We start from the raw sequence: 27200 nt of genomic DNA, 5'->3' as shown, positions 1-27200 counted from the left end.
CATATACTATTTTTATTATGGCTATACCATAAGTTTCTTCTTGTATTGATTGATCATTTATTATGTATTCATATGATCGTGTCATTATTTATTGCTATTATATTGTTTGAGATATGTAAATAAGCAGTGGAGGTTGAACACAGATGAGCCTCTATACACTTGTCCCAATGCCATATTGTATTCTTTGAAATTCCAATTGCTGAAAATTCTATTCCCCAATTGATCACAATAACAGTTTTTAGTTGCTACATCCATTTTCGATCTCGAGGCGTATTCCTGATTATTTTATTAAGAGTTTTATAAAAGTTATGTGGTAAGAAAAATGATTTATGTTATACAGATTCGTTTTGCGTGTCGTAGTTTATTTTTTTTTGCTACAAAAAATGCAGGCCCCACAAATGTTGTGTGTGTAGAAAAAATTTTGTGATTGTGTTGAATGATGAATGTAAACCCCTAGTTGTGATTATGAATTTGATTTCTTTTCGACAATTTGGCTCCTTATTCAATGGATGAAAATCTTAAATTTCTTTATACCCGTATGTATCAGCTAGCAAGAAAAATATTTTAATAGTAGAAAACTTAGGTCAACTTCTTTTAAGTAATTGTACAATGTTATATAATAAAAACATAGAGAAAATATACTTTTATGTTACATAAGATTCATCTCTCGTATTACACTCACAAAAAAAGATGTGCTTCACTTTTTTTTTTTTTTAAATTGGTGGACCCCACTTAATTTATCTAACAATATAAGATAACTTCTTTCTTACAACATGAGAAAAGTAAAGCCCAAAAACATAATGTGCACAATTTTTAATTTATCTCATTATTTTTTGAAGTTTATAAAGTTTAAAAAATAATACATATGTTACAGCGCCAAGCCAAAGCTCGTAAGGAACTTTATTTAATAATTTTTCTTTTTAATATAGAGTAAACATTAATTTTGGTTCGGGAAAGGTTGGCTTTGCATCACTTTGCTCGATCAAACATATAATTTAGTCCTTTAATAATAAAAACTGACATCAAAAGCATTATTTTGTACATGAACAACTGTGAGATATATTGAGACTAAATTTATACTATTTCTTATTAATAAGGAACTAAACAGATGCTAATTTTTTTATCATTGCGGAATTAATTTGATAATATAATCTTTTAAGGACCAAATGGTAGTTAACTCTTTGGTATACTGCTAATATTACACTAAAATTTTACTTTTTTTCCCCAAAAATTTACTGTCCTATACTAATGTGATGCAGCGTCGTTACTGCAAGAAGGATATCAGGAGGAGAGCGAGAGAAACAAGGAGAGAGAAAGAGAGAATTGTGGAAACTTTTCTGTCTATCTTCTCATTAATTCATAACACTATATAATACTATGTAAATTGTAAATGGATTTTCTATAAACCGGTACATAAGATCCAATAGCTACTAAATGGCCCAATAATCAGCTAAACGTTTGGGCTGCTTGAGTATACGTTTGGGCCGGGTTGCTACATTGCCCTCCCCATCCAAATGGACCTTGTCCTCAAGGCCATGAAGTGGACCGGTACAAGCTGCCTGATGAAGTGGCCTGTCAGTAGGTGCAGGTGGTAGGTGGCTTGGGATAAGGCTCCCTTTCTCCTGATTGGTTGCAAATCGTGAAGCTGGCATTTGATTGGCTGAAAGGGAGGTGGGCGGCTCAATAGAGGAAAGCCTAGTAACACCTTTCATTTTCTCAAAACACAAGTCCGCGTTGGACTCCAGCTCCCCTGCGTCCTCCCAAGTTGCTGCCTCCGGAGGCAAATCAGACCATTGCACTAGGGCTTGGGGAATTTCAACCCCCTTTCTCCAAATAGAACGAGAGGCAACCACGGCGATGGGTTTGTGTCTCGGCAGAATCTCTGAAATTGAAGCAGGAATGGTGTGAAGCGTATAAGGGCGATCTGCCAGGAATGGCTTCAACTTCGAAACATGGAACACTGGATGCAACTTCGATCCAACCGGCAACTGGAGTTTGTACGCCACCAGACCAACGTGGGCGACCACCGGAAAAGGGCCATAAAACTTGAGGCTTAACTTGGCAGAAGAGCGACGAAAAACCGAGACTTGGCGGTACGGTTGCAAGCGGAGGAGGACATGATCCCCAACCTGAAAGGTGATGTCTTTTCGTTTCTTGTCAGCTGAGTCCTTCATAAAGTTTTGAGCTTTCCTTAAATTTTCTTTTAATTTGCCCAGGATCTGTGAGCGGAGGCGGAGATCCGTATCGACAACTTCCAAATGGCTGGTACCCAAGGAATAATGGAGGAGACACGGCGGGGGACATCCGAAAGTGGCCTCGAACGGAGAAGACCCCAATGAACGGTTAAAGGCAGTGTTCAAATGGTACTCCCCGCAGCTCAATTAGTGAGCCCATGCAGTTGGCTGGTTATGGACAAATGCGCTCAGGTATTGTTCCAGAACCCTATTTGTACGTTCTGTTTGGCCGTCGGTCTAGGGGTGGTAGGAAGAACTCAAGTTGAGGGTCGTACCTAGTAGTTGAAACAAGGTAGTCCAGAAATCGCTGAGAAAAAATGGATCTCTATCGGAGACGATAGATTTGGGGTGTCCATGCAATTTCCCCACTGTATCCCAAAAGATCGAAGCCACCTTCACAGCCGTGTAACGGGGTGGAAGGGGAGCAAAATGTGCTCCTTTGGTCAAACGGTCACAAACCACCAGAATGGTTGTATATCCAGCTGAGGATGGCAGCTGTGTGATAAAATTCATGCTGAGTTCAGTTCAAATAACTGCCAGAATGGATAACGGCTGGAGTAATCCATAAAGAGTGTAGTTAGCCGCTTTGATTTTCTGACATGTCTCACAATGTTTAATGTAAGCCTTAACATCTTTTTTTACTGTCACCCAGGTGAAGCCAGCATAAAGACGGTGCAGCGTGCGTTGAATGCCAGCATGGCCCCCTAAAGTGGACGAGTGGAACCCAACAAGCAACAGAGGAATCAAGTGGGAGGTAGCCGGAATGAAGAGAAGACCACGATGATACAGAAGACCATGTTGAAAATGCCAATTGGGCCAAGTAGAATTATCTGTCTGTAATTCATTGATGATTTTTGTAGCATACTGGTCTTGTAATAATTCGGACTGTAACAGGGTAGCATAATTAGACACCGGTCCTGTAAGGGCTGAAAATTAGGCCTGAGAATCATCTGGCCCGTGGTTAGGTTGTCGCGACAAAGCATCGGCAGCTTTATTAGTTTTGCCATATTTATAGACTATGGTATAGTCATACCCCAATAATTTTGCCAAAAACTGCTGCTGTTCAGGGGTTTGGATTACTTGAGTCATCAAGCAATGAAGACTCTGGTGGTCCGTACGAATTACAAATTTAGCACCCAGTAAATATTGTCGCCACTTAGCTACGGCTGAAGTCAAGGCAAATAATTCACGAATATAAGCCGATTTACGTTGCATTAGCGGAGACAACTTTCTGCTAAAAAAAGCAAGTGGATGCTCTTGTTGGAGTAAGACAACCCCAATTCCAACCCCAGAAGCATCAGCTTCTATAACAAATGGTAAAGAAAAATTTGGTAAAACCAGTGTTGGGGAAGAAGTCAGCAGTTCTTTTAGTGTAATAAAAGCCTGAGTGGCCTTAGGGGTCCACTTGAAACCCTCCTTAGTCAGCAGATCAGTTAAGGAGGCAGCGATAGCAGCATAATTTTTAATGAAACGCCGATAATAAACCGAAAGACCGAGGAAGGCTCGGACGTGCATTTGTGAGGTGGGTATGGGCCACTCGTGAACCGCCTGCACCTTAGAAGGATCAGGATTCACCCCCGCTTGAGAAATAATGTGGCCGCAAAATGTGATAGATGTAGCTGCAAAACTGCATTTGGAGCTCTTGGCAAAAAATCTATTGTTGCGTAGCACCTGTAGCACAAGAGCAAGGTGTTCCAGATGGACCTGCAAGGATGGACTATAAACAAGGATATCATAAAAAAAAACCACCACAAATTTCCTTAAGAAAACTACAAAAATGTCATTCATGGTAGCCTGAAACGATGAAGGGGCATTGGTGAGGCCAAATGGCATAACCAAGAACTCATAATGACCATGATGTGTCCTAAATGCGGTCTTAGGAATATCTGCAGGCTGCATTTTAATTTGATGGTAACCGGAGCGTAAGTCGAGCTTGGAGAAAATAGTAGCTCCATGTAGTTCATCAAGTAATTCATCAATAGTAGGAATTGGGAAGCGATCCTTAATAGTCACGACGTTTAAGGCACGATAATCAACACAGAAACGCCACGTGCCATCTTTTTTTTGACTAATAAAACTGGTGAACTAAAATCAGAATGACTAGGCCGTATTACACCTGTCTCCAGCATCTCTTTAACCAACCTCTCAATTTCAGATTTTTGAAAATGAGGGTATCTATAAGGCCTGACCTAAATGGGCTTAGTATTAGGCAATAAATGAATGTGATGATTGTGAGGCCGATCCGGAGGTAGAGCCTGTGGTACTGCAAATACATCCTGGTATGTATCCAAAAGTTTAATGACCTCTGGATGTGTGTATAAATTGTCAAAAATAGGTGACGGATCCAATGAAAGTGTGGATGCAGAGTCGGGTGCATTAAAGCACATGAAACAAGAAGTCAGCCCATTATTGGTAGCCAGTTTAGACAATTGAGAGGGGGAGATGGACGTTGGGCCAATGGAAGTGACACCTTGTAAACTGATAGAGGAGCCTTTGTACTTAAAGGACATAATCATGGCAGTATAATCAGTAAGTATAGGGCCCAAGGTGGCCAACCAATGCACACCAAGTACCGCATCGGTGCCCTTAAGGTCCAAAACGAATAAATCAGCAACAAATTGATGAGATTGCAACAAGAGGGTCACACTGTAACAAGCAGCTGGGCAGACCATTGAATCCCCATTGCCAATTTGGACTTGGAACGGTGGAATAGCTTGAAGGGTAAGTGCTAAATGGTTAGCCTTGCGTGAGGACATGAAGTTATGAGTACTGCCGGAGTCAATGAGAACTTGAACAATATGACCATGAATAGAACCTTGTAAACGGAAGGACCTAGATGAGTGATGACCAAACATTGCGTTTAAGCTTATCTCTGGCGTAGGTGTTGTTTCAACTATATCGTCCGAATGTAATGGTAATAAAAGTACTGGATCAGTGTCAGGTTCATCGTCAGTTCCAACAAAGTAGCCTTGCCTTTACATTTATGCCCGAAAGTGTAGCATTCATCACAATTATAGCACAAATTACGATCCTTTCGAGCTTGCCTCTCATCTGGTGATAACCGTTTAATGGGGATAGCAGGAAGAGCCTCAGTATTGGTTGGTCTCGGCAGTAACAAGGTGGCAGAGGCAGGTAAGGCCGCAGGAGCTGGAGCTCTAGAAATCCAGGGCTTGGGAGAGGGTTTGTCCTCTGTGAACTGTTCCTCAAAAAGTCTTGCTAAGGCAACGCAACGTTAAAACCGCACGTCGGATCTGTGGTTTTAAACCACTGATGAACGTGCTGCGAAGCAGATCCGGGGTCATGTTTCGAATCTTGCTAGAGAGAGTCTCAAATTGCGTCAGATAATCAGTAACAGAACCAATCTGGGTAAGTTTAGTGATTTACCTGCTGCATCTTCAAATTCAGTGGGTCCGAATTGGTGGTGTAAGGCCACGGTAAAGTTGACCCACGACATGCACAAGCCCTCACTATTCAATCCTTGGAACCAACGAGCCGCTGGTGGATCTAAATGGAATGAAGCTAAAAGTAAACGTTCACCATCAGGAATTTGGTGATAAAGGCAGTAACGATCCACAACAAAGGGCCAGTCTGTGGGATCCCCTGAAGCAAATCGTGGAAAATCCAGGCGTGGCCGTTGAGCGCAAGGTTGTGTGGAAGAGTCGGTCGATGATGACGAAGGACCCCCTGGGCTATGACCGAGTATACCTGCGTTGGCGTTCCGCAAGGAATCGACCATGGTGTTAAACTCCGCATGCAGATCAGATCGGAGCAAAATGACTTGATCGCGGATCAGATCTGGAATGAGTAGTTGCTGTTACTGAAGCTCAGCAATCTGGTTTTGCAAATCACGATGACGAGTATTGATGTTGGTGTCCACCATGGCAAGCGATGGAGGTCAGTGAAAGCACCAATGTAGCGGTGTTACTGCAAGAAGGAGATCAGGAGGAGAGAGAGAGAAAAATAAGGAGAGAGAAAGAGAGAATTGTGGAAACTTTTCTGTCTATCTTCTCATTAATTCATAACACTATATAATACTATGTAAATTGTAAATGAATTTTCTATAAACCGGTACATAAGATCCAATAGCTACTAAAGGGCCCACTAATCAGCTAAACGTTTGGGCTGCTTGAGTATACGTTTGGGCCGGATTGCTACATGTGACGTGTCACTTGGTTTACTTTTCACTAATAAGAGTAACATATCATAACTTGGATCTGCATGAATCCAAAAATCTCCTTTTTGGCAAATGTATATATATTAAATTGATTTGTTATAAATATATATATATATATATATATATATATTACTCTATTTATTTAACATTTTTTGGGGTGTGTTCTTCAACAAAATTATTTTAATTACAAAACTCATCCATCATGTATAAATCTTACTTCACTTCTTATCCATTGAATATTCGAAGCTTTGAACTCAATTATTCAATTAAACCTACCAAAAGTGTCGGACACGACACGTCAGAGTTTTTGAAGTGTCGATGCTTCATAGCCTGGAGCAACTGCTCTACATTCATTAAGATTTATATATATTCTACCTCATATATATACACACACGTATGTATATATGAGGTAGGATATTCATACTACCACTTTTTTACTACCATCTACTATAATCTACTATAACTATGTTCTTCGGGAAGCACATAATTATTATATTAAAGTTATTTTTTTCCCTCTTCAAAAACTTTTCAGAAAAAAAAATGTTGATCCGACGGTAATTAAAGAGGTAGTGGATTGATAACAAAAAAAATTATAGTATATATATATATATATATATATATATATATATATATATATAAATATTTGTGTTTCTCATGTTGCATGTATGAGATAATTTTATCTACTATATATACATAGAAGTATGTGGGGCCCACGTCTTTTTTTTCTTCTCTTCACATGGGCCCCACATACTTTTATGTGCGTGGAGGAGATAAAATTATATTATACCTATGAGAAACACTAATCCATATATAAAATATATACACCATTTTTTGCATACCTATCTTGTTTACCATTCTCTAACATTATTGGATCAGAATCTCAAGATGAGAGAGAAATGATAAATGTTAGTTGAGATTATGACCTAACGATGTTGAAGAGTGGTAGGTATAAAAAAAGGTATGTAGAATAAAATATCCCTATAACACACACACATAGGTAAAATCATATCTAAAGTTGTTATATGTGAAACAAAGACAGGTGTATGGTTATGATTCATCACATTTAATCATTTGACCTTTTGTATGGTTATAATTCCCCACATTAAATGCTTTAACCTATATATATGGAAAATTTATCATTGTTGCACATAAAGTGGCCGCAGAAAAATTGAACCCATATATATATAGGGGCAGGATCCTTTGAAACCAGTGTCAAATTTTGAAATTTGACACCAAATCCTAACCGTTGATTTCTGTCAATCAATGGTTATCATTTATTGGGAATTAATAATTAATTAATGAGTTTGATTGATGAAAATTATCATCGTTGATTGACGAAAATCAACGGTTAGGATTTTGTGTCAAAGGATCCTGCCTATATATATATATATATAGGCAGGATCCTTTGACACCGGTGTCAAATTTGAAGTTTGACGCCTCATCTAAGAGCCGTTAGATCAAAAAAAATCAACGACTCTGATTTGTAAGCATGTGACACCATTGATCTTTTTTTAATCTAACGACTCTCAGATGAGGTGTCAAACTTCAAATTTGACACCGGTGTCAAAGAATCCTACTTCATATATATATATATATATATATATATATATATGGAAATATAAGAATCATATGTCAGGAATGGTATCGTTCATTCCTGCAACCATTTTTTAACTATGTACTCCCGGAAGGACATAGTTAAAAATAGTAACTTTAATATTACTTCTATGTACTTCCAAGAATACATAGTTAAAAATAAGTTGCAGGATGTAGGACATCCAATGCCCCCTTCCCCCCCCCCCCCCCCCCACACACACACACACACATATATATATGGGGTAGGATCCTTTGACACCAGTATCAAATTTAAAGTTTGACACCTCATCTGAGAGCCATTAGATAAAAAAAAATCGAAGACTCTGATTTGTAAGCATGTAACACCATTGATCTTTTTTGATCTAACGACTCTCACATCAAGTGTCAAACTTTAAATTTGACACCAGTGTCAAAGGATCCTAGCCCTATATATATATGAGGTAAACATTTCTCTAGCCACTTTAGATAAGCTTATCTACAGTTACCCTTTATAACTATGTTCTCCCGGGAGAACATAGTTACAACTTTAAAAGTTACTTTTGTTTTCTCTCTCCTCATTTACTTTTCAGAACCTGTCTGCTGATGTGGAGAGAGAGAAAAAAACAACTTTAATGTTATAACTATGTTCTCCTGGGAGAACATAGTTATAAATGGGTAGCTGTAGATAAGCTTATCTAAAGTGGCTGCAGAAATATTTTTTCCTAAATATATATATATATATATATATATATATATATATATATAAATGCATGAACAATTTGAATCAATATAATTTTTTTTAAAAATACATCTAATATTAACGATTTTTTCTCCTCTTACCTAGGTGGTGATTTTGGAGTCGTGAAGATAGGAAATCAAGTGACCAGTAAGATTGTTGGTGTCAGTGAAATGACCCTGACCACGGATGTTAGGTGCCGACTTGTGTTGAAATATGTAAGGCAAGCTTAACGATGTCGAGTTAGTGAACTACTTCGGTAGTGGTAGATGGAAGCTGGCTAAGGGAAATTTGGTTGTTGCCCGAGGTAAGAAGGAAAGCTCCCTGTATGTGATGCAAGGTAAGATAAATGGTGGAGAAGCCAATTCTGTTCGAGATGGACATAGATTGGAGTTGTGGTACAAACGTCTCGGCCATGTGAGTGTGAAAGGGCTCCAAATCCTGAACAAGAAAGGATTATTGACCGGGTTGAAAGGCCAAGCGTTGGAGAGTTGCACACACTGCCTAGCTGGAAAATAGCACTGGGTTTCTTTCGTGAAATCGGATCAACCCAGAAGACGTGAGTATATTCTTGACCTCGTCCATACTGATGTCTGCTCTATGTCGGAGAGATCTCTTGGAGGAGCTTAGTACTTTGTTTCATTCATCGATGACCACTCCCGCAAAGTGTAGGATTATTTGTTGAAATCTAAAGATCAGGTACCCCAATCCTTTAAAGAGTTTCATGCTATGGTTGAAAGGGAGATTGACAAGAAATTGAAAGTGGTCTGATCTGATAATGGTGGTGAGTATTGTGGCCCTTTTGATGCATATTGAAGAGTGGTTGGGATCCAACTTGAGAAGACGTCCCCCAAGACTCCACAGTTGAATGGACTAGCTGAGAGGATGAACCGAACTATTGAAGAGAAGGTCTGAAGTATGTTATCCAATGCCGGATTGCCGAAATCATTTTGGGGAGAAACCGTCAGAACTGTTGTTGAATTGATCAACCTCTCACAATCACGGCCACTTGAAGGAGAAATTCCAGAAGAAGTCTGGACAAGTCGTAAAGCGGCCTAAGATCACTTGAAGGTGTTTGGATGCCGAGTTTTTGTGCATATCCCTAAAGATGAAAGAACAAAGTTTGATGCAAAGAGAAAGGAATGTATTTATCTCAGTTCACCAAAATCTGAGTTTGGTTTTCGACTTTGGGATCCAATCTATAAGAAGATAGTGAGAAGCCAAGACATTATCTTTCACGAAGATGAGACTATTCATGACATCTCGAAGCCCAAAGTCTGGGTTACTGTTAGACGTGAAGAATCCATCCCTCTTGTCCGAGCTGAAACATGGGGAGAAAATCAAGAGAATGAAGAAAATGATGACCAACAACAAGCTGATGATGACCAAGATACTGAGGTTCGAGTTGATGATGAGATAAGGATGAGAATGATCAATCGGGTTCTCAAGCCGAAGAACAGCCGATATATCCAACTCGAGAAAGAAGACCCTCTACAAGGTATCCATTTGATAAGTACACTGTTGTTGCTGAAGACGGTGACCCTCAGAGTTATGATGAGGCTGTGACGAGCTCAAAGAAAGAAGAATGGGAAAAGAAAATGCAAGACGGGATGAAGTCTCTGCACGAAAATTAGACTTATGAGCTAACTGAGTTGCCTGAAGGAAGCGAGCTCTGAAAAATAAATGAGTCTACAAGATTAAGAATGAAGAAAACAAGCAGAAGCCGAGATACAAAGCCCAGATTGTAGTGAAATGTTGTAATTATAAAAAAAAAGTTGATTTCGAGGAGATTTTTTCTCCTGTGGTGAAAATGACCTCGGTCCGAACCGTGTTGGCTTTGGCGGCTTCGATGGACCTCGAGGTAGAACAAATGGACTTGAAAATGACATTTCTTCATGGTGACTTAGAAGAAAAGATATATAAATATGGAGCTACCAGAAGGACGAGTTCCAGAATAAGAAGACTTTGTATGCCGGTTGAGGAATAGTCTATACAGCTTGAAGTAAGCACCTCGACAGTGGTACAAAGTTTGAATCATTCATGACTAATCACAATTTTGAGAAGATAGAGGTCGACCACTGCGTATTTGTTAAGAGGTATGAGGCCGAAGATTTTCTGATTTTGTTATTATATGTTGATGACATGCTTATTGTATGGTAAGACAAATCGAGGATAGTAACCCTGAAGAAGGCGTTGAGCTCGTCCTTCGCAATGAAGGACCTCGACCCTGCAAAGAAGATACTCGGAATCAAGATTATTCAAGATAGACAAAAGAAGCTACTATGGCTGAGTCAAGAAAAGTAAATTGAGAAGATTCTAAAGAGATTCAGCATTGACAAAGCCAAAACAGTGAGCAGCCCCTAGCCGGACACATAAAGCTGAACCAGAAGCAATGTTTGAGGTCTGATGAAGACAAAGACGAGATACTGAAGATCTCGTACCAATCTGCTATCGGAAGCTTGATGTATACAATGGTTTGCACTAGACCCGACTTGTCATATGCTGTTGGAATGGTAAGCCGGTATCTATCGAATCCCGGCAAAGAGTACTGGGAAGCAGTGAAGTGGATCTTTTAGTACCTTCGAGGTACGAACAACTTATGCCTCCATTTTGGAGAAGGAAGAGCCGAGTTGCAAGGCTACTCGGATGCTAATTTAGAGGAAGACGTCGACTCAAGGAAGTCGACTACAGGATACTTCATGACTTTTGCAGGAGGAGCTATCTTCTAGCAATCAAGACTATAGAAGTGTGTGACACTTTTGACGACCGAGGCCGAGTACATAGCCGCGATTGAGGCAAGCAAAGAAATGTTGTGGATGAAGAAGTTTATCTCTGAACTCGGCCATGATAAGACAAGTATGAGCTGGGATGTGACAATCAAAGCGCAATTCATCTTTCAAAGAATTTGACATATCACTACCGCACTAAGCACATTGATGTGAGGTATCATTGGATGCAGGATGTGGTGGAAGATAAAGAGCTCGAACTCGTCAAAGTGCACACTGACCAAAACTGGTTTGACATGATGAAGAAGCTAGTTCCAGTAAAGAAATTTGAAGACTGCTGTGAAAGAGCCAGGTTGATGCTGAAGCCGACGTATTGAAGTCGGAGTAGGAGATTTATTGGGCTTCTTCATTCAATGCTAAACTCAAGCCAATTGAGGAATTTCCTAAAAATCCTAAACTCTAGATTTCATCTCCTTTATATATTCATTAGTTATGGGTGGAGGCTAGGTCAAGAAGAAGAAGATTATTGAGAGACTCTTGAGTGACACTTGAGAGATTTGTAAGTAAAGCTTTGAGCTTTGCATTTGAGAGTACCTCTAGAGAGAGTTTGAGTGAAACATCTCTAGGGAAGTCTAATTATCACCACTGTTGGAGAGGTTGAGTGAACCACCACTTTGGTGAAGGTTGATTCTTTGTACATATTATTATCATAGTGGACGTTTGAACTGGACTAGGTCCCGCGGGTTTTTACCTCTTCATTGGAAAAGATTTTTCCATGTTAAAATATAATTGTGTTCTCTTTCTCTCTCTCCCCTTTGTATTTTCTTTTTCGCTGCGCTGAACGACCTGGTGATTCAGGCCGAGTTCAAATTGCCGAGATTCGAGATCCAGGATCTTGTTGATTGACTTCCTCGAAAAGGCTTCTAAGTCGAGTTGAGGGAACCGAGTTCCCAACAATATATATATATATATATATATATATATATATATATATATATATATATATATATATATATAGGTAGGATCCTTTGACACCGGTGTCAAATTTGAAGTTTGACACCTCATCTGAGAGCCGTTAGATCAAAAAAGATCAATGGTATCACATGCTTACAAATCAGAGTCGTTGATCTTTTTTGATCTAACGGCTCTCAGATGAGGTGTCAAACTTCAAATTTGACACCGGTGTCAAATGATCCTACATCTATATATATATATATATATATATATATATATATATATATATATATATAAGTGTCAGGATCATTTTACACTAGTGTAAGTTACACTCTTAATCTTGTCCATTAATCCCACATATGTCTAAGGGCTCAAATTTTTTAGTAATGTGAGCCATCGGATGCAAGTGGATCAATGGTCAAGATTGAGTGTAAGATTTCTAACTCTTACACCGGTGTAAGAATATCCTGCCCCATATATATATGGGTTTTATAATTCTCATTTAACATGAGAATTACAATTTTCCTACACACCCTTCGATTTCCGTGCTGACATGGGTCCTACATATAATTTTTTCTAACACATGGGTCCCACATGCTTTTTATCTCTACAACATGAGATTTCAATTCTCCTTCAACGTGAAAATTATAAAACCCTATATATATATATATATATATATATATATATATATATATATATATATATACCATTTTCCTTCCAACAAACTAGCATTCGAAGGGATTGAAAATCTGTACAAACGTGCATGTAATTAGTATGTTTCCCTTTTAAAATCTTGTCATCACACTTAGGTATTATTTTTGCTTTATAATTGGTACGATTAGAAAGAAGATTATTATTATTTAAATGAAAAACGGGGCGAATAAGAGGAAACCAGGAAGACTCCAGCAAGCGACAACCAATAGCAAAGGAGTGGGCACGTTAAGCAAGAAGACCTACTCACTCATTACCAACTCTGAGCATATATATGTTGACAAAAAATCTACCAATCTATACTCAAAAGTTCCTGAATCAGGACCATGAGAGGAGCACATGGATGTCAGGGGCATCCCAAGTAAACAAAATAGAGAATTACATACAGCTTTTGCTTTGTGGATTGTGGATCACTCTTCTGAGAACCTTATCATAAGCAGGCTTAACGCCAAATTACACTATTCCCCAGAGTTCAACCATTGCTATGGGGCACAAACCTAGATTAGCCACACACAAAAAACCCATTTTTTTGTGTTGTGTGTTTATCTCTCTATCCTATCAGGTCAAAATTGACATAAACAAATAATTATTCCCTTTAATGAGAATATTTTAAAAAGTATATTAACAGGGAAAAATGTTTGTCCTTTTAAATGATATAATTTATATCATTTCATTCTCACAAAGAGGTGAGACTCAACCCTTTTTTTTGGTTCATTTTGTCTCTCATGATCTATTTATTTCTCTCATTTAAAATAAGATAACTTTATATCATTTAAGATCACACACATTTTTTCCATATTAATAACCTTTGACATTTGCAAATGGTTGTTGGACGTTGATATCAATTAAATGAAACAAATTCCTTATCATTTAAATCAATGATTATGGATAGAAATTATTATTTAAATAGAGTAAAATTTCCATGAAGTCTCTCCAAACAAACTTATCATGATTCTATATAATCGTAGTCTAATTAGAAAATGATTGATGATTAGCTAGCAGCGAAGGAAAATAAACATGTAATAGGGTCACAATATCATTTTCTTCCAACACTTAGATCCTAACAGAGGACAACACAGGATACTTGGCCCCACCCCCAAGAAAAAAAACTACAGAAAAGAAAAGAAGTAAAGAGAGGAACAAGGGTCCAAGTCAGGGTCTTGTGCCTATATATAATAATTAGTGGTAACCACAAGCTTTCACAACTTCAGACACAGAAGATGGGTTCTATGTGGAATGTGTTTCTGGTTTTGGCATCATTGGTCTCTGTTGCACTATGCGCCCCTCCACGGAGGCCAGTGGATGTAGAATTCGGACGAAACTATGTGCCCACTTGGGCTTTTGATCACATCAAATACTTCAATGGAGGTTCTGAGATTCAGCTTCATCTTGACAAGTACACTGGTCAGTAGTAGTAACTTACTCCTCCTTTTGTAGAACAAAGTTAATGTTCACCACAACCTCATCTATTTAGTTCTAAACTTGGTATATTATTCATGTTTCTTAGGTACTGGCTTCCAGTCCAAAGGGTCATACTTGTTTGGTCACTTCAGCATGTACATAAAGATGGTTCCTGGAGATTCAGCTGGCACTGTCACTGCTTTCTATGTATGAAAAAAAGTTTCAATTTCTGATTTTACTTTTCTTTTTTTGCTTCCACCGGGATTTTTTTTTAGTTTCTACTGTTGTATGTGAATGTGACTTTTGCTGTGATTGGAACTACACAGTTATCTTCCCAAAACGCGGAGCATGATGAGATAGATTTTGAGTTCTTGGGGAACAGGACAGGACAACCTTACATTTTGCAAACAAATGTGTTCAGCGGAGGCAAGGGTGACAAAGAACAAAGAATCTATCTCTGGTTCGATCCCACAAAAGGTTATCACAGATACTCAGTTCTGTGGAACATGGATCAGATTGTGTAAGTACTTCATTCAAATCTTGTTCTTTTTCCTTAATAAGAAACAATCTAATATATACCCTTTTCACCGTTCCATCTTACTCGCCCAAAATGTAGTTCAATTTTGTGATAAAAAAGTAAAAAAAGACACAAGTTGTGAGTGAGTATGCTATGCTTAATAACATAAATCCAAATGTGGGTTGTGCAGGTTCTTTGTAGATGATGTCCCAATCAGGGTGTTCAAGAACAGCAAGGACTTGGGAGTGAGATTCCCATTTGACCAACCAATGAAGATATACAACAGTTTGTGGAATGCTGATGATTGGGCCACAAGGGGTGGTTTGGAGAAAACAGATTGGTCCAAAGCACCCTTTATAGCAGCTTACAAGGGCTTCCACATTGATGGGTGTGAAGCCTCTGTGAATGCAAGGTTCTGTGCCACACAGGGTAAGAGATGGTGGGATCAACCAGAGTTCCGTGACCTTGATGCTGCTCAATGGCGAAAGCTCAAGTGGGTGCGCCAGAAGTTCACCATTTACAACTACTGCTCTGACAGAAAGCGCTACCCTCAACTACCCCCTGAATGCAGAAGAGACCGTGATATTTAAATTTTCATATACTATTGTTATTATTGCTACCATTAGTTCTCATTTACTTTTACCATATTGTTATTAATGCTACCATTAGTTCTCATTTACTTTTACCACCATGTCACATTGTTACTCATACGACTTTATATTATATGAGTTTTTATTTAATTTATTTTATTTTTCCACTATTACCACTTGAAGCAACCAATAGTTATTGGTGTATGATTTTTTTTGGATACATGTATGCGTTTCTCTTTGTGCTAGAAATGGGCTCTGTTGGAGAACCAGTTGTGTATTGCATAGATCTGTGTTCTGATCCTCTTGTCCCATAAATGACAAAGTAGGAAGTGGTGCTATTAATAATAGATGCAGAAAAGACACTGTACCCTGTTAGCGTGGCATCATTGAGCACTCCGCATGTGAACTGCATAGGAATGGTTGCAATGAATAACATTTTTTAACTAAATTCAAGGGCTTTTTTAAGGAACATTATTTGACATGTCTAGGTGAGGATTATCAAGTAACATGGTTTGTTTGGGCTTTGGCACGTGGGGTAAAGTAATTTAATGTGCATAATGACTAAAAAGCACGTAGCTAGTCAATGCAGGAAAGGATGAATGGACAATAATAACACGGTGTCTATGTACTGCACAATAAATCTTTAGTACTACTGCGTACTATGATTTATTGTATTTCATCAATGAGAACAATACTCATTAGAGGAGAGAAAAAAAATTTGACAGAAAAAAAAAAAAATTAGCTGACATGTAATATTTTTGTTGGTGGGATGCACTGAATCTTTGGTACAACAGTAGAGATTTATTATGTCTTGCATTGTTTCAAGCCGCGATGAACGGTTTGAAGAGCTGAAAAGTGGCATTATGGTAAGGTTGAAACAGCAAATAATTAAGATTCTTTTCTTTCCAATAGGGAAAAGCTGCAAAATGGGGTGGCTTTCTTTTCTATCCTGATTTGAACTGTGTAAACACGAAGGTTATTTCAAATAAAACCATGTGATTGCAGAGTTTTCTTTTTGAAGTTTAATTCACGGACAAAAATTGATGTTGAATGTGGAGGACTTGTCTGCCACCTTATACTTATTTTCCGGACAAAAATTCAACATGGTGGACCATTGTTTGACTCGGTGATCTATGAGGCCATAACCTCTTGGACGTTTGAAATAAAAAAGTGCGTAACAATGCAAATATGGTGCGTCGCATCTTACGACAAGAAACCAGAACCAAACAACTGAACAATTCTTCAATTGATTAACAGAAAAACAAAGTTTTACATCTCATTCATAGAAGAGTAAATGCAGATACAAAAATCATCAAGAGGTAAAGAAAAGGGAAAGTAAGTCTACCACATATAAACCTAATTATAGTTACCATCAGTAAAACAAATTAAGTAACCAAGATTACTATTATCTGTAATTAGTATATGTGCCGTTGGGATCTATAAGCCCACTATATTTCCTTTGGGAATGATGTGACTGTATGGATGGTGTCACTAGCAGAGGTAAAGACCAAGCTAGAGAACACTGTACCAAGTATGATGGCAAGAAGATAACAATTGATGATTCAGTGTGAGTATATGTGACTTAATATAAAATGGACATAATAACGATACATAAGATGCTTCTTTGGGGTGCCAAAGAGGGCTATTTATAAGAAGGTCGTATGAGCCTCCTATGGGTTGGTGAGGAAGGGGTCAACCCTTCTTGGGATCTGCTCATAACAGCAGATGATGTTGGGCGTAACAGGCGCTGCTATGATAGCAGTGATGCGCCTGGCGGTGTCAGCGTATGTCAAAGGGGCAGTTCCCTCTTATGGCATCTGGGGCGACTGCCTTTGGGAGTTGGGGTCCCGAGATGGGACATTTTGGTGTCTCCCCTAGGGAGTGTCGTTTCATTGGGAGTTGGGGAAGGTTGCCAGTTGGTAGGGCTGACGTAGATATGGAGTTATGATTAGGCTTGGACCTTTGGGCCACTGCTGTTGGGCCATCCGGAACAGTATAGAAACTAATTAAATAATAATATGCTTATTACTCCCCCTTAAGATGGACAATGAATGTCCAACATTGCCATCTTGGACATTAAAGAAGATAAGACTGCAGCAAATAAAGCTTTGGTGAAGAGGTTTGCTAATTGATCTTGAGACTTGATAGGCATCAAGCGGATTTGTCCAGAAGTAACTTTTTCTCTAACAAAGTGACAATCAATTTCTATGTGTTTTGTTCTATCATAGAAAGCTGGATTAGATGCAATGAGAACAGCAGCTTGGTTGTCACAAAATAACAAGGCTGAAGAAGAAATATGCAGACTAAGATCAATTATATAATGACCACAATTAGTAAAACTTAATTGGAGATTTAATTTAAGGATTTAAATGCCATAATTAGATTCAGAATGTGATTTCAAGTATTTTGACTGTAATCATGACTAGGTCATGAACAGTGCTTTATGCCTGATGTTCTTCATTGTTGTGAATCAATCGGTAGAGCTTAAAATGAGCAAGATGAGTTTAGAGACCTAATTTGGCAATTTTGATGCCAGATATGAGTTCAGAACAAAAAATTATATAGTCTGGCACTTTTTGTGAAAATCTCATGAATAGTATTTTTGCCGAGTATTTTGTACTGCTATTTAAGCAACCGGTGGAGTCTAAAACTAAATGATTGATGAAATAAGATTAAGGAAGTTCAATATATGCCAAACAAGTCATGTTTAGACCAAAAGTGTTAAGTTTATAAGTTTTACAGTTTTGTTTGTAAACAATGCATAGTAAGTGATTCACAGTGCATTTCATCAAAAACGGTGCAAAAACCATACTGTGAATTGAAAATACTATTCCTTGTGAAATAAAAATTAATGTAAATAAGTTCATAAAAATAAAAATATACTCGTAGCTTTAAGTAAATGTCGGGTCAATTTAAGTGAAATTAAGTGAGAGGAAAACAACCGGTAAAAGATTACATATCATTATAAACTTAAGTTTTTACCTAAAGTCACTATTCACTGCAGCAACTCATCTTCTCTCTCTCTCTTGGCCGAGTTTTCCTCCATGGAAGGAGCTAGGGTTTCATTTCTTTTTTCCTTGATTTCTCGCTCAAATAATCACCAAAATACAAAGTGTCACACATGAAACTTTAAGTAGAGATTATTGTGAATCCATCCCACTACTTTGTTTGGGATGAAAGAGCTTGTGTGAAGAGTTTTCTCCTTCTCAAATTTTGGGTTACTATTCATTCTAGAGAGAGATTGGGTTTTTGGGTGGAATCAAGCTTGGGTTTTGTTCTCCAAGCCTTGTATAGGTGATTTGAGGTAAGAGATCCTCATTCCAATAGTTTAAATGTCATGATTTAAGTTTTGAATATTATGAGTACCTTTTGTGGAATGTTATTGAGTTTGAAAATTGAAATTTATGATGGATTAGTGTAGTTAATGAAGTTATACTGTTAAATAAGCATGATTATGAGCTGGAATGTTGAAAAATTCCCTTGCATATTCCTCCCTAGATTTCGGCCATGTAGTGATGATAGGGGTTTGGAGTGCAAAAATTAAATTGCATAATTTGTGAATGTTATATGTATGTAGAAGTGTGAATTGAGTGGTTAAATTGAAAGTATAATGAAAAATCCTTTGGAAAACTCTCCCTATAGAATCGACCATTAGGGTCTAATTAGGGATGATTTTGTAAAACATTGTTTTGAATATGTGTGAGGTTCCAATGCATGGAATTAATATGTTTGTGAAGTGAAATGAATATATGGAAGTTCCTAGCTTCCCTCATGAAAGATTGAACATAAGGGTTGACGGACAGAAGTATCCAGCCGGTGCAATATGCGGATGAAAGTTCTTTACATAAGACCAAGCAATTTGTGTTGATAATGCGCAAGCAACCCAATCGAGTATGTGATACAATCCTCTTTGCTAGAACAGCTTGTCATTGACAACAATTAAGGGGACTATCATAGTCCCCATCTATAATCCATTTTGGACCACAAAAAATTGGTGATTAGAGAAGCAAATATATTCTCCACAGACAGGAACTTTGTGGACGAAGCAATAGTTTCCTTTATCTTATTGAATTACTTTAGTAGTTGACAATGACGCGCGACAGACTCCTGTTAGCTAGGATGTTTCAAGCTCTGCGCGACAATCATAATGATCATAAAATTAGTTTCACATTTGAAAAAATGGGATTGGATTTTCATTTTTGCCTTTGTCTTTTGGCTTCTTCTTTTTTTAGATAAACCACATGTATCCTTCATAGGAGGCAATTTTGTTCGGGGCGAGTCCAGTATTAAAGCTTTAAACCCCTCCCAAAGATGGTACTAGGGAGGATAGAACACATGCTCTCACCCTCACCTGCTCAGCTCCCATACGCCAACTGAGGTACCATCATTTGGTGTCTTTTGGCCTTTTCGAGTCCATCTTAAATGGGATAGTTGCCACATGTAGACCCCATTTGCTATTTTCTAACTTTGACTCTCCTTGCCTTTTTTCTCTACCTCTATTTTTCTCTCTTTTCCTAATGATTGTTGCGGTGGAACGATGCCATTCCAAGGCTGCCTCATAGTCTAGAGACTTGTTTTCCCTATTCCTTTCGAAGGTACTCCCTCCTTTTTTATCTTCTATGTTTTTTTATGGTTATAAACCACAATATGAGTGGTAATAACCTTCATAGGGTGCCAATCCAACCTCCATTATGTTGTACGAGGCGACGACGTTCACCTCTAGTGTCAAAGTGCACATAGTGTTGGGATTTGGGTCTAGTATACACCTCTAGCAAGCTCAATGACTCTTTCTCTATGGACAGGGTATGGATCACATGGCCTATGTAAGGATAGCAAACCCCAAGCCCTTCCTTACCATGATCGAGCTTATAAGGGAACTTTGTCATGTTTTGACTTAAGTTGCTTGCCTTGAATGTTGACTTTAGGTATCTCGGTATGGCTCAATAGAGAATTATGAATGTTTCTCCGAGGTGACACTCTATGCCCCATAAAACATTGTGTCCTTCAATTTGGTGGACTTAAAAGCCTTGAAACCCATTTTACAATCCAAAACAAAGAGAACTTTCCAACCATATCATCCTACATCCACCTTATCCCAATTGAGATAGGGACAATGAATGGGTGATTTTGCCTATAAAGAACTAATTTAATCCAAAAACTTAAGCTGTTAGATGATGTTACATTAATTATTTTATATTTATCTAACATTTTTCCTCACACGAGAGCTCACTGAGTTTAAAGAGTTGATAATGTATCAAGTTCAGCTTACTTGTGCTAAGAGACTCTATAATATTTAATTATTTTTTATTAATAGAATGAGGGTGGTGAAGATCAAATTCATGACCACTTAATCACGTCAGCTCTGATACCATGTAAAGAATCAATTCAACCCAAAAATTTATATTATTGGACAAGGCTATAATGGTTTTATATATATATATATATATATATATAACATCAACACCGATTCGAAGACGAGTAGATTAGAAACCTCAGGTTCAAGGTGCATACTTTCTCCCCACGTACGAATCATCTTCCCCAAGCTCAAGGTACATATTTCCTTCACCAAATTGCAAATTAGAGCTTTCTAACACCTCAATGTGGTCCCTTCCCAACCTCACCCAAACTACTAGGGTTTCATGACGTGCTTTGAAGTTTTCTTCAATATGCTAGGTTGGACGTGCTCAATCCTAGCTTTCTTTTGGCTCTCCAACACTTTAATTATGTTCAATGATCATCAGTTCATCACTTTGATTCGATCCATTTTGCATCTTGTGAGGTGACTATGTGGACTAATATCTTGTACACATCAATTATTCAAGTGGAGAGCACTTTTTGTACATCATTGAAACATACGACTTCTATTTAAGAAATTATATTTGCATTTTTTTTCTTCCTATTCCGTACATATATCATAAAATATGGATCATTTTTATTGGACTGTCGCACCCATTTAATGGTGCAACGATAGTATCCTAAATATTTCGATTCAAGTGAACCAAACAACCCCATTTGAATAATTTATATTTTTAATATCTTTTATATATAAATTTTTAAAAAGTATTAAAATACTCAGAAAGTCAATTAAACTTGTTTTAATATTGAAAGAGGAGCAAAATGATACAAAAAAGGAATAACTAATATTATTCTTCACAAATCAAGTATGAATAATAATTGTAAGAAAGTTACGATAATAATTGGGACAAATTAAATATTTTTTAAAATGATTAAACTATTACATTATTTTGTTGTAAATGTCTTAAAATCTTATTCTAGAATTATTTTGTTAGTAGTGCGATTTGTAACCCCTTCCACAAATCATTAAAAAGGTGGGGATCTATCGTGATTCCAATGAAATACTAGCATCTAATTTCATCTAAATTTTTATTCTCCTAAGAAAACAAATCATGTAGCACTATACTAACACCCAGAGATTACTAATGAAATCATTTAACAACAGAGATTACTAATGAAATATTGTAAGATTATAAACTTTAAACACTTTTCATGAGGAATAGACAAAGTAATTCAATCACGGTGCATATATGGCAAGCAATGTTTGCTCCTAAATAGCTGACATAGTTATATACAAGTATGTAATTGTGTGCCTATCCATAGGTACAAGCTCACTTACCACTTAACCAACCCCTTGAGTAGGGGTTTTCAAGACTTGTTTCAATCCAATTACTCGACTTGACTCAAAGATAATCGACTTGAATTTGGGTCTTGAAAATTTAACCGTGTTTTTTCAGTTAGTTTCGGGCCATATTTTTTAGTATTAACATGACTAGTTTCCATGTAACATAAAATATTTTAAATTAATTTTTAAAGAAAAAATAATAAGTTATAAGACCTCTTGACTTAAATTAATTTCTTTCATGTAATACGATAATAATTTTTTATTGGTATAATTTATTTTGAATTACATATTATAAAACATTAATTTGTTTTATTTTTTAACTTATAAAATTTATGTTTTAGTTACATATATTATTTAAATCTGGAGAATGTTTACAAACTAAACTAAGTATGACCGGTCATACTTCAATCAAGAGTGTATGACCGGTCATACTTAGTGTAATTTGTAAAAAAAAATTGCAAGCAGATCCTTCCTCTTTAAATTTATATATCTAATATTGAATCACTCAATCTTAGGTTAGTCTCGTCCTTTCTCCGGTTGCGAAGCTTAGTGCACCTACTGTTACAATGAGGGGCTAGCCCAAACGGGCCGTACCCCGAGGGCATGGTGCCCGGAGAAGGTTGAATGGGGATACCTCCTGACAATGTACCAAAAAAAAAAAAAAAATCGACTTGCACTTCAAAAATTAACCTAATATAATATTAAGCCAAATTCAAATTAAGTTAAACTCGGCCATAAGCACCATTAGGCTCGAAGTCTTCTCAAACAATTTAAGCCCTATGCAAGATGCTACGGTGGGCCTGTCCACCGATAAATCCTGTAAGAATATGCAGCCCCTTTCAAGAGCATATCCGAATCTTTGCATTTGAACTTGAAAGCAACGTTTTTAAAAATTATATAATATTATATCAATTGGTTGAATCAGTTGCAAAACTGCTTTACATTTAATTATTTTTTATATAAATTAAATTAAATTAATTAATTAAACCATAACTTAGAGATCTTACATATTCAATATTATGTTCGGTTTTCAAGTCAACGCTTTCAAAGGCGATATCAAGATTCATTTTAATTTGGAGCCTCTTGTTTAAAAATTAAAAAATGAAATTTTAAAACTCAATTAGTTATTTTTTTAAGAAAAACTTTTTTATAACTAAATTCGTACATGTAAAATAGAAATTCTAAATGGTTATTCTATTTTTGAGAATACAAAAATAAGTTCAGAGTGAAACCTGAATTTTCTGTTTCTCCATTTTAAAGGCTTACAAAATTATCTCTTTTGTCTGAACATATGGTTAGAAATTGAAATGTGAGTAATGAAATTTTATATTGGTTAAAAATTAAGTAAGCTATGGCTATATTATATAATTACAAGGATCCATAAACCCAATATAAATGGAGATAGAAAAAAATAAGAAAAAAACAAAATAAATAATAAAAGTTTAGGAACAATAAAGCTTAAACATGCTGTCATTTTTCAATTATTTATTTTCCTAACACAGTGAAGCACCAATTTAACTTAAAAATTTAAACTATTAAGTAAGGGATAGGATATTGTAATAATCAAGTTGTGTTACTACCAATTTTACTACCAATCAATTTCACCGTTAGATCGATAATGTTGATCCAACGGTTATATTTATTTCCATCTTTGTATGGTTATGATTCCTCATATTTAATACTTTATATTTATTTCTACCTTTATATGGTTATGATTTCTCATATTTAATGCTTTCACTTTAAATACGGGGAATCATAACCATATAAAGATGAAAATAAGTATAACTGTTGAATCAACATAATCTATCTAACGGTGAAATTGAGATATTGATTGGTAGTATAATATCTTTCCCCATTAAGTAAACATTAATAATTTTATAATATATTTCTTTACGTGTCACATTCTATTTTTGATTTCACGATATTGGAAGTGACAGAAAAGAAAACCGCAAGAGGAATAGCAAGGTGTACATAGCCTAGTATCAACATTCATATTTCAAGGTAAGAAATATATTGCCCAATTAGAAAGCCAGAGAAAATTGATGGTTCTGTTTCTCAGTACAAGTTTAGAAAGAAAAATGAAAAATGAAGCAAGAACTGTACTAAGCATACAAAATTAAAATGACATTGGTACATAATTAACAAATGGGGTTTGTAATTTGGCTCATTTCCAATTGTTGGCAACAATGTCAGCCAAATCCACAACCCTTTGAGAGTAACCCCACTCATTGTCATACCAAGCAATCACCTTCACCATGTCATCTCCCATTACCATTGTCAATGATGAGTCAACGGTTGATGACACGTCAGTGCACCTAAAATCTACTGACACAAGTGGCTCATCACAAACTGAGAGAATACCATTGAGCTCCTTTGCTGCACTCTCTCTGAAAGCTTCATTCACTTCTTCTGCAAAGGTCTTCTTTGTGACCTGAACAACAAGGTCCACCACTGAAACATTTGGTGTTGGCACACGAAGTGCAATGCCATTGAGCTTTCCTTTGAGGGTTGGGAGAACAAGGGCCACAGCCTTTGCTGCTCCTGTTGAAGTTGGGACAATGTTAAGAGCTGCTGCTCTTGCACGCCTGAGGTCACGGTGGCTTGCATCAAGAAGCCTTTGGTCACCAGTGTAAGAGTGAGTTGTAGTCATGGTACCCTTTATAATACCTGTCATTTAACATGGGTTTCCATTGGCATAGTGGAGAATATGATCTTTCATCATGTAAAAAAACTTGGCCTTACACAATGTCATTGACAAGTGATTTGAGATGTAATATAAAAATGATTCATGTATCTTCACCTAACAACTTGAGTTTTTGTTTTGTTTCCCAACTGGTTCATTGATTATCTGATTATTCTTATTCAAGCACTGCCTCACCCATATTAGGGACCAATCTCAAACTCGAAACTTCTAATTAAGGGGAACTAAGTACTTACTTGAACCAATATTTATAAGTAATTGCTTAAACTTTTGAGAGAGTTAGTTCATAGCATGATATCAAAGCCTCTAAGATCAAGTGGTCTAGAGTTTTGATCCTTACTGTCCCATTCTTCTAATAAAAACTTCAATTTTAGCACAAGATAAATGAACCTAAGACCCTTGATGTGAGGTGGCGTGTTAGAGATGTGACCCTTCAATTATTTTGAAACACTCTTCAATTTCATAATAACTTGATATAGAATGAAATTTGATGGAAAATGTGGGGACAAGGTAAATTACCAAATTTCTGATCAAGAACCTTGACGAAGGGGGCAAGGCAGTTAGTGGTGCAAGAAGCATTGCTGATGATGGGTTCATCTGGATTGTAAGCATCAGCATTGACACCAACCACATAGGTAGGGATGTCTCCTTTGCCAGGGGCTGTGATGAGAACTTTCTTAGCTCCTGCTTGAATGTGCTTCCCTGCACCTTCTCTATCCACAAACACACCAGTTCCTTCAATCACCAAGTCTATCCCCAAGTCCCTGCAATACCATAAACACACAACCTTCATACATATATATACCAGTTTCTTCAAAGGTGAGCCAAATTAGTTGCATGGCAGGGGGAAAATGAAGAAGAAAAGCTTACTTCCATGGGAGGTTGACAGGGTTGCGGTCCGAAACAACTTTGATGATCTTTCCATCAACGGAGATACCATCATCACCAACAGGCTTGACATCAGCATCAAAGATTCCAAGGGTGGAATCATACTTGAGAAGGTGAGAAGCTTGCTTGATACCTCCAGTGTCATTGATAGCAATGACATCAAGTGGAGATTCCTTACGACCGTGCCAGCACCTCAAGAAGTTCCTTCCAATCCTACCAAATCCGTTTATGGCCACCTTCAGTTTTGCTTCCACTACACCTTTCTTGTATCCTCCACTGCTTCCAACCTTCAAAAGTACATTTGAATTTTATTTTATCTTTTTCTTAATTCTTGGATAGAAGGGCGGGCCTCGAGTAGTGGTAAAGTTGCTCCTTTGTGACTCAAATGTCACGGGTTCAATAACGAGAACATGTACAAAGTGATGATCATGAATCGAAGAGTGTTGTATTATTGTTGCAATCACATGGTCTCACATTAATGTGATATAATAACTACTAGATGAGTCAAAATATGAATCTAAAGGATTTTGCAATGCACCATCTATATGTATGGAAAGAGTTAGTCATGTTACATAACTTGGGAAAAATACATTGGTTTTCATCACATATCATTTATTAAAGTCATTAAGTGAAGCATTAAAAGAGCTAGCTTTAATGACTACGATAATTAATTGTATATCTACACCTTCTACTTAACTTTACAATAAAATTGGCCACTTACTGCGGAGGTTTGGAAAGCAATGACAGAGTTGAAATCCTCAGAAATTTTTCTAGAAAGTGGAAGGTAGCATGATGAGTTGCGGAGACCAGAGAACTCAGAGAAGCCTTTTCCATTTGCCTGAATAGAGCAATGAATGAAAAACTACTATAAACAGCTAGCTCTAAACACAAAATGGCACTGCTAATATAACTTACTTTAGATGTATGTTAATGAAACTTAGGGGAAAAAAATACATGAATAAGTAATTGTGGAACCTGAAGAGCTGGTTTGGCTACAGAGAGAGTAGCCGAAGCCATGATTCAGGACTGAATTTTCTGAAGCAGTAGTGTAGAGCCTTGCAAGAAAAAAACACTTTCAAGTTACATATTATGTCTCTTTAAGTTTAATAAGCGACCAAAAGGAGGTAACGTGGATGTGTGGCTGTGACTCATGAGACCAAAGTGAGGATGAGATTATGGATAGCCTCTCATTATATGAATGGACGTGATTGGTGCTTTCTTCTTGTGCTTGTAAAGTTCAATCATGTGACTCTACCATTTTCTTACTCTATATTGATGATTGGGCCTTAAACCTTCAATCTTATGTGGCCCAGTTTATGGGTTTTCCACTGACATCAGTGGACAATAAAATTCTGT

The 27200-nt window shown here is 37.1% G+C and overlaps 2 protein-coding genes across 3 annotated transcripts; one reads left to right on the top strand and one right to left on the bottom strand.

The window, feature by feature from the left end:
• The first annotated feature begins 14327 nt into the window (after positions 1–14327).
• Positions 14328–15733, top strand: LOC133314860 (xyloglucan endotransglucosylase/hydrolase 1). The gene is made up of 4 exons (XM_061516396.1): positions 14328–14511; positions 14615–14715; positions 14835–15028; positions 15216–15733. The coding sequence occupies exons 1-4, from the start codon at positions 14328–14330 to the stop codon at positions 15613–15615; spliced, it is 879 nt and encodes a 292-aa protein (XP_061372380.1). The 3' UTR covers positions 15616–15733.
• Positions 15734–24247: 8514 nt separating this feature from the next.
• Positions 24248–26976, bottom strand: LOC133314849 (glyceraldehyde-3-phosphate dehydrogenase A, chloroplastic). 2 transcript variants are annotated; one of them, XM_061516376.1, is made up of 5 exons: positions 26820–26976; positions 26566–26682; positions 25827–26131; positions 25476–25720; positions 24248–24922 (listed from the first exon to the last, which is right to left on the bottom strand). In XM_061516376.1, exons 1-5 carry the CDS (start codon positions 26859–26861, stop codon positions 24420–24422), a joined length of 1212 nt encoding a protein of 403 aa, XP_061372360.1. In that variant the 5' UTR covers positions 26862–26976; the 3' UTR covers positions 24248–24419. The 2 variants fall into 2 exon arrangements, with proteins under 2 accessions (XP_061372360.1, XP_061372361.1); XM_061516377.1 differs by lacking the exons at positions 26566–26682; positions 26820–26976 and having other exon boundaries at positions 25823–25979.
• Positions 26977–27200: the final 224 nt, after the last annotated feature.

Source organism: Gastrolobium bilobum, unplaced genomic scaffold (genome assembly GCF_033153095.1).
Source record: "Gastrolobium bilobum isolate Gb01-03AN ecotype WA unplaced genomic scaffold, APGP_CSIRO_Gbil_v1 utg7295, whole genome shotgun sequence".
Taxonomy (NCBI): domain Eukaryota; kingdom Viridiplantae; phylum Streptophyta; class Magnoliopsida; order Fabales; family Fabaceae; genus Gastrolobium; species Gastrolobium bilobum.
This window is presented reverse-complemented; position numbering and strand designations above follow the sequence as displayed.